This window comes from Electrophorus electricus, chromosome 2, assembly GCF_013358815.1.
Source record: "Electrophorus electricus isolate fEleEle1 chromosome 2, fEleEle1.pri, whole genome shotgun sequence".
Lineage (NCBI taxonomy): Eukaryota > Metazoa > Chordata > Actinopteri > Gymnotiformes > Gymnotidae > Electrophorus > Electrophorus electricus.
This window is the reverse complement of record NC_049536.1, coordinates 1,655,582-1,663,995: the sequence shown is the minus strand read 5'-3', so window position 1 is coordinate 1,663,995 and position 8,414 is coordinate 1,655,582. Positions and strand designations below refer to the sequence as shown.

The 8,414-nt window shown below is 45.2% G+C and overlaps 1 protein-coding gene across 1 annotated transcript; it reads right to left on the bottom strand.

The window, feature by feature from the left end:
- Nucleotides 1-156: 156 nt before the first annotated feature.
- Nucleotides 157-7,478, bottom strand: rnf5 (ring finger protein 5). Its single transcript, XM_035523434.1, has 6 exons — nucleotides 7,202-7,478; nucleotides 5,405-5,423; nucleotides 4,052-4,164; nucleotides 3,842-3,896; nucleotides 3,365-3,476; nucleotides 157-3,287 (listed from the first exon to the last, which is right to left on the bottom strand). The coding sequence occupies exons 1-6, from the start codon at nucleotides 7,408-7,410 to the stop codon at nucleotides 3,169-3,171; spliced, it is 627 nt and encodes a 208-aa protein (XP_035379327.1). The 5' UTR covers nucleotides 7,411-7,478; the 3' UTR covers nucleotides 157-3,168.
- Between the last annotated feature and the right edge of the window lie 936 nt (nucleotides 7,479-8,414).

The window sequence follows — 8,414 nt, the reverse complement described above, 5'->3', positions numbered from 1 at the left end:
AAGGGTGTGATTAGACTTGAGTGGAAGGCATGAGGTTGGCAGATTCACAGCATGTAGCATTAAGCAATCCCATAAGCACAGGTCTTCAGTCAAGTTTATATACTTACTGTTGGTCCAATCAATAATCATCATACTAAAAACAACATGGCACCCACACGCAGTACGAAACATTTATTAATTGCCAGCACAGAGATCACAACCAGTTTATTTCCTCTGCAGAGGCACTGCTCTTCAGTTTGAGCTACTGAAAGAACTCTACAGAAACAGTCTTTGCTTTTATTGGGTTCAATGTCAAAACACCAGGAACACAGAGGCTTGGATTAAACAGTGATTATGCAAAAACAGGTCTAGAACCACCCAGTCCCCCCACAGCATCAAGGCCACACATGTCTCTGACCCCCACCCAACACAGGTGCTCAGTTAGAATTACTAAGAGTGTAGTAGTAGACCACTTGTGAGAAGTTGCAGAATTCTGAGCAAATGCACTCCCCACATGAACTGGTTTCAGTTTCCAATTCCTTAATGCTCTACTGCAAGGACTGCAGTGAGTATTGCCCCGCTGGGATGGCAGGAGAGGGGTGTTTTGAGTCCCGGGTTCGTCTCCACAAGCACCGGGAGGCGTTATGGACACGGGGACGCTCCCACGTGCATGCTCTGAACTAGAGGCGACTCCACGTGTTCAGGCCGAATGAGTTCCGATTTCACGCACTTGGAGATGATCTGAAACCCAATTCAGATTTTTAATTCACCAATATAAAGAGTTGTATGAACTAGTTTGTTAAATTCAGCACCTGAACTGGCTAATGTGACGTGACGCACCGATTGGCCTTTACTTGTTCTATTGTGTCTGGTTGCAGATGGCAGTTAGAAGGGCCCATGACGCATAACCCAACTCTCACGCATAGGCCTGGGTTCCCTCCGCATGATCAAGAGTACATTACCAGCCAATCACAACTGGCCCAGAGAAGAGAAGCCATCATTTCATTTCCCGTTAAATCGGATTTGCAGTTATACAGAAAGGTGGACACAGACCTCCATCTCGTGGCTCAGTCCCATTACCAAACAATGAGATACAATTAAACACATCATTTACAATATTCATATACACACAGCTGACAGTTGGGAGAATACTTTTCATGGCAACAGCATTACGGTTCAAAAGTTTTCACTGTTAAACTGCAAGGTACTTTAATAAGCTGTTATAATGTTCAGCTATAAAACTCTTGTTTAAAAGGGGAGACATGTTCATTTAAAATTTAGTAGATTTGAGTAGCGAAAAAAAACCTTATTTGCATTTTAGTACACTTGCCACTTCTATAGCACAAACACTGATTGATTATCTAAACAGGTTGGCAGATTTATTTTTACAAATTTAATTCTCACCTAAAACCAAGCCAGAGCGCGTGGATGTGAAGGACTAAAGGATTGGGATAGGACCCGGCACGGTAGTCTGGGAAACACGCCCTCGCCCACTGCGCTGGCCATTAATTCTGAGATCTGCATGTTTGCTATAGACAGTAGGTCATACCGATGATGGCAATAGCTGAACGAGTATATTTAATTTGTTTAGAAACGAACTCGCTCCAAGTGAGCTGCACTGAGCTTGACATGTAAATGTAATAATCATCTTTATTTGTAGAGCACTTTTACATAGGCAAAGTGCTTCATCTAGAACAGGATGCATAGAATAATATCTCATTGTGTAGTAAACCTTAGGACCTCAGGAAGCCATTTTACTAGATTAAACCAGAAAAAAACCCTCATCCCGAAGTGAATTTTTTTTGCTTCCAGCTTACACTTATAAACGGCTTTGTGCGCAATCGTTTCCGGTGTGGAAATGGAATGTGTGTCAGACCACGAGGCTTTCTAGCATGGCTGTGCTACTGAAGTGGACACGCATGTCCACCTGTTCCCTCACCTACCGCCCCTTCCATTAACACAGCAGGGGAACACCCCTAAAGAGGGCAGCGGGGATGAGCGACACAGCCAAGCGCGCGAGGAGGGCATGTTACACAGTCCACACGAACGCATGTGCGTCCTCTGGCGCCCTGACGTTTCCTGGTGGGAGGTTGACCGTGAGCAACACCTGGAAATACTGCCCTCTAGTGGTAAACCTGCGGCCCACTACAGACCTAACGTGAAGATATAGATTAACCCCAGCAATGAAACCTACGTGACAGGGGAACAGAGTAGCACAGATTCCGCCGTCTGTGCATCCCAAAATACTTTCTCCTTTTTTCCTGACAAATGATCGTTTAATACCATATCACATTAGGCCGTTATTTGCTGTAGAGGGATTTAACAGACGACAAGTGTTAAACAAGAAACGGCCGGGGACGTGAACAACGTGTAGAATAAACAGAGTGGAGTGAGAGAGAGAGAGAGAACTCACAGCTTTTCAACTCAACACCAACCCTTGCCATCACTGAGCACAGTGCAAAGGCCGCTGCCACTGTGAGAGGCTGAGTAAGACAGTTCACTCCCCAACGCCTCCTACATCCACCAAGCTATCTATTTTATTTATGTACGGTTTAAACAACTTTTTAGAACATTTGTGTAAAAAGAATTTCTCTTTGGTATTAAAATTTGTTGCTTAATACGAGTTGTGAAACGACTAATCATTAGAAAAAAGTTCAGAAAAAAATCTAAAGTTTATGTTTAGAAGGGTGTGTGTGTAGTTTCACACACTCCCTTGCTGCAATGTTTTTGATTCTGAACACCAGAGTTCCAAAAACATCAAAAGGGTCACCAGACTCACTTAAGAATGATCAAATTCTCACCCAGTTTTACCTACTTAGGGACCATCAAACTCCAAGCAAATTCTGCTTAGGGGGTTCAGACAATTAATACTATCATTCTTTCCTCAAACCCGACACCACATCAGAACGTCCAAAAGGGTCTAGGTCTTGGTGTCAGAATGCGTGTGCATACATACAAATCTGAACAGAGGGGAGAAAAGAACTGAAGGAATTCCTTGCAAACAAACGGTTCTCACACTTCCTTCAAATCCAAGACTACATTTTTGTGTAGAGGACACACAGAGCTTGATCACAGTAGTTTGTGTGCGTTTCACATCCACTGAATGTACCGCCTCCTCTCTCCTCCTCTCTATACCCAGTCATCGCCTTCGATCACGCACTTCCTCGTTGCTCACACACGCAAACACTTTCACACACTCAGCATCCAGAAGAAGAAGAAGATGGCCAGGAAGAGGAACAGTGAGTCTTGCCAGTTGTTGCCGTTGTTGGGGTTACCGTTGCCTTGGTGATCGCCTGCATAGTGAGGATCTAGGGACACGGGCGACATTCACCAATAAACATTTTGTTTGTGGTAATAGGACGCGTGCGTGTGTGTATGAACTGACCTGGTCTGTGGAAAGGGTCATTGGTGTTAAAGACTGTGGTGAAAAAACCAAAAGGAAAAGCACCAATGCCAAAGGACATGTGGAAGCCTGTGTCCCCGAACCCCTGAAACGCCTGGAGAGAGGAAGGGGAGGGTGGGTCAAACATCAACGGATTTAAAACCTGAGCATCAGTGAATAACAATTGTTAAAAAAAATTACAAGAAGGGTTTTAAGTGTCATTAAAGACACAGCATCTACAACATTTCTTGCTAAAACCTCAGACATTGAAAGTAGAGGAAAAATGCTTTCTTCATTATCGCTTTGGGCTTTCGAAACTGTTGAGAACTGCAGTGTCACTAACACTAACACACTTCTAGCACAAGCATGATCATTTAGCCACATCTCCACTTAGCGTGAAGCGCCACTGGTAGAGTCAGAGTGTGATTAGTCTGAGGGTGCGAGGTGAGGAAGGGTAGGATTAAGAGAGAGAGTACACACCCCTCTACTTTCAGGCTCTGTTCTCTGGCCTTGAGGTCGAGGTGGAGTTTTCAATCTGTAACACACCATTGAAGACCACAGGCTTATTAGCCACCAGGTCCACAGTGCTCAGTCACATACACTCCCTCCACAATGCTGCCACACACTTCCACACATCCCCTAGGCCTACGTACCATCAGATTCTCTCTCTCTCCCCCTCACTCACAGTACCTGGGGTCCTCCTGACTGGTGCTGCCACGTCCATATAGAGGGATGACTTTATCTCTGCTGATTCCAGCCTTACAAACAGGACACTGTTGTCTGCTGGGCCTGGTCTCCAGCCACTGAGAGCGAGAGAGAGCGAGAGAGAGCGAGAGAGAGCGCGAGAGAGCATCTGTAACCATTGCAAGTAAAGCAAATTAGAGACTGACAATCACTTCCTGCCATGTGCAAAATAAAAGCATTACCGAATCTTACTAGGGGAAAACACAGAAACCACAGACATAGCAGGACAGTGTCCTGCCATAAGGTAAGCCATCTGTCCTCATCTAGTCCACGTACTGTTAGTCCCACCTTCAGACAGCCTCCTTAGCTCCACCTTTACTCTTAATGTTATACAAACTGGTGTTAAGATGAAAAGAATTTGATTGCCTCTGTTTCAGAAGCAAATAACGGAGGAGTACATGACTGAGGCCCAGCTGCACCAAGAAACAACCCCAGCAGCAGACACCCAACGTGGTAATGATCATGGACGACCCGGCGAGACCGGGCCCACTCCAGGAGGACCCAGCGAGGCAAGGCTGTGCCACCCATGAAGGCTGTGGTTTACAGACCACACCCAGAGCAGCCAAGAAGAATGGCAACATTGGTCCACACAAACAGGGCACTTACACTGAATGTTGTTAAATCACAACAGCCACAAACAAAATGGTTTGGGCTTTTGCAAAAGGAACAGTTAGGTAATTTTCTATTTTGCTTGAAACAAACAAGCAGAATTTGCTGTATTTGTATAACCCTGTGACTGGATTAGGTCTCTCATACTCACACCCCCACCCACAAGCACAGGAAAGGGTGTGACTGTGCTCCTATGATTGAAACACACTCATGTTAGTGTTCACTCCCTCACAGTTCATTCTCTCACTGTCACACTAATGCTTTGCCGTCATGCTCTAGTGTTGGTATGCCACGTCTGCACCCAGCTGTAACTCTCTCACCAGGTCACACTACCACACAGACAGTGGGAAACCACAGCAGGACTTTTAAGTTTCGAAGCGCAGCTTTTCCATGTCTGATCAGCAGCAGCTCATGACAGGGTCAGAGCTGAAGGTTTTAGTTCCAGGAGGTTGAGGAACGTGATTGAGCTGGGGGTTTGACTCCTCCGCAGGCAGACCTGCAGGGTGGCACCACGCTCAGGCTGGGTTCCCTGACCCCTGACCTCCCTCCAGATTTACCCTGCCGGGCCTCGAGCAGCAACCCCCCCCCGAAAAAAGAGGTCAAGGCCAGCACAGAGCACTTAGGAGTTGGATGACCTGGTATTTAAGATACGTCTATAAAGCTACAGATAAGACAGATAGGCTTCCTTACCTGATGAAGACATGGCCAGCTAGAGAGAGAGAGAGAGAGAGAGAGAGAGAGAGAGAGAGAGAGAGAGAGGTCAGAATTGATTTGTCAACAGAGCTCACCTTTGAAACTGTTAAGCAGATGACAGTCATCTGATAATAGCCCTACTTTGACCCTGTACGTCACATCTGCTTTAAAATAAACATAAAATAATATTTAAAATAAGATCGATTTTCCCACATCGCAAGGCTCAGTCCACAAATAAATGAAGCAAAGCTGAAAATGAAGGCCACATGACCGCAGTGACAGAACATGAACAGATCAGTAACGATGACCGAGCTGCAGAGGTTGTCCAGTACCACAGTCCATCAAAGCTGGTATCTAAAACAAACTGTCCCAATAATGATTCCTTACACTATATGAACATATCATATCCCTCATGTGAAACTAGTGCCTACACACTTTATTGCACAAGTGTAAAATTATCATCCCGAAACCTGTACAGCACCACTGAAAATACTAAATAAACACTGTGAAAACAATAAATATTTCAGAAATATATATGGATCATAAAATAGGTCAGTGTAGAATGGAAATAGTGATGGACCAAAGCAAAGGCCAGTACATGAACCAGTGTTGACTAAACTTCACCTGCTTAGGACAGATACGGTAAGGGTCAATATTTACATCAGGGTTTCCTCTCAATTTCCCCTGTCAGTATGTAACCTACGACAAAACAAAGGCCCGTGGGCAAAGGAGAAAACACACTCTCTCTGTTTCTTATGTGAAATATGATAAATCATGGAAAAAACCCCAATAGGCAATTGTGTTGAGCAAATCAACTAGCAGTTTATTCAGCTGACTGTGCATAAGAAAGCTCCCTAATTCAACATTCATTCCTGAATTCATGAAGCAAGTGAAATCCAGATTATGAGTCAGAACTTCACAGCATAAAGATCTGGCCAGCACTTTCAGCAATCTGTCCACCTATGGTCCAACTGTCGTCAAAGGCACCTTCAACCCAAACCAGGAGCATGCTCTTAGTCGTTAAGACCAGAAACAAAAGACTAGATGAAAAATTGACAGAGGAGGTTAATAACACAAAGGTGAACAAACAGCCAGGACACGGAAAGGAAAATAAACTACATACACTGTCAATGACATAATCTGAAGGGATCAATCACACTGCACCACTGAGTGTTTTTAATCTCCCTTTACGGCTCCACCACAGCGAGTGTGAGCCTAATCTCCACGTAATCCCAGAGGCAGTCCCTCGCCCTGGGCCGACACTACGACAAAAAAAGACTAAATCTGAAACGCAGTCGCTGCATACAGGGTGTCCTCTGACCACAACCCAACCGCCTCTGATGGACCCGTGGAGCCAGCTAACCTAGACACACACATCCCCAAACGTCAAATGTTTTACAGGCTGCGGCCTCCTTCATCCGTGTCAAAGTTAGCTAGCTAAAACTCAGCAGGCTAATAACGTTACAACACACGAAAATGCAAAGCTGCATAAAGGCATTGGCGGTTTCATTTGGAAGCCTGGCCCGATTCAGCGACCACATCTCCTACTGCAACGCAGCTAACGGCTGCTCGCTAGCGATTCAGTTAGCGTTAGCAGGTCTAACAAACCTAATATCAGACGATTTTACAACAAGACCGCCAAACACGAACCAAACAAATCCGATTAGTTCACAACTCCACTGTTTGGATTTAGCTTTTCTAAATACTCATTAAGTACGTCAGCGTTTAAAACTTAACGCGTCAAGCTAACGCTAAGACAGCGCTAGCCGTCTTCACCGAGAAATAACATCCTACCAGAAAAGGTGTCCGCACAGGCTGATCACGGCCTCCTTCGCCGTGTCCAAGCATATGTTACACTCGAACGTAGCGCGCTCTCGTTCCCGCTCACCCTCCCCGCCGCCGCCACCCGCCGCGCCGCCGCGATCGTCGCTGCTCTCCCCGGGGAAGCCGCCCTTGCCGGCCGGTCCGCTGTCACTCGAGGAGCGGGGATCCGACGCGGCCATACTCGGTCTAACGGCCTGGCGCGAGCCAGGGAGCTCCAGACCGCGCCTGTATATGAACTTCCGCTTCCGCTGCACGGAGGGGCGGGGCGCAATGTTTTGTAAACACTAAATACGGAATGGGCAAGATATGTACAACAAAGGAAACGTTTACAAAAACAACTAACTTTCTGTAAAAAATATATAAACACTAGTGGGAAATTAAAATAAAAAAAATCTTTATACAGAAAAATGTGTACGGGAGGAGGTACCTGCCTCGTACCGCCTACCTGCTGACATTTATTTATTTTTTATAATGCAGTGAATAAATGTTTTTGCATATTTTACATTAAGGTTGAGGCCAACAGAGGTGGCTAGTGAAAAACTATAATTATGTAAAAATAGACTACACGAGTCTATTTTATACATTTTTTTTCTTTGATTAAAACCATCGATGTTTTCGACACAGGCATATAAAAGAACAGATTCTGAAATCCAGAACTGTCACCTTCCCGTAGTTGCTACATAAAAAGCATATTTACAGCTGTAAGCTATATATCAGTTCAAATACAAACCTTATAGGAGCACCCAGAGGTAGAAGAATTACCTCTGTGAAGACCTCATCATTTCAGTGTGCAACAGAGCACCTCTGTGAAGGTGCACCTCTACAAAGCATGACTCTGCACTCCAGCTGACAGTCAGGATTGAGTCTCAGATACGCCACATAAGGGTATTGATATAAAGCTCAATTATTTTCACCCTGGTTATATCGCATACTACCAACTATTGTGTCTCCATAGTCATGCAGACTTCTCATTTGTAACTTGTTTTGACCCTTTCACAGGAAGCTTGTCGTCTACTCGCTGATCCAGAATGCAGCAGCAAGACTGGTGTTCACTCGTCTGAAGTTCCCCCGCTGTGTTCCTTTCACTGGTTTCCAGTAGCTATTCGCCTACAATACCAAACATGGACTTGAGGGCATTGGTCAAAGCCTGATCCGTACTTTGAGTACTTCGAGCATAAAGTAC

Bases quoted from the DNA above. Each gene is read 5' to 3' on its own strand.
- rnf5 (XM_035523434.1), bottom strand. From the start codon at position 7,410: ATGGCCGCGTCGGATCCCCGCTCCTCGAGTGACAGCGGACCGGCCGGC. The intron at 3,897-4,051 runs GTACTGTGAGTG...GGTGTGTTACAG, and splicing joins ACCAGTCAGGAGGACCCCAG to ATTGAAAACTCCACCTCGAC. The intron at 3,477-3,841 runs GTGTGTACTCTC...TCCTCTCTCCAG, and splicing joins CAGAGCCTGAAAGTAGAGGG to GCGTTTCAGGGGTTCGGGGA.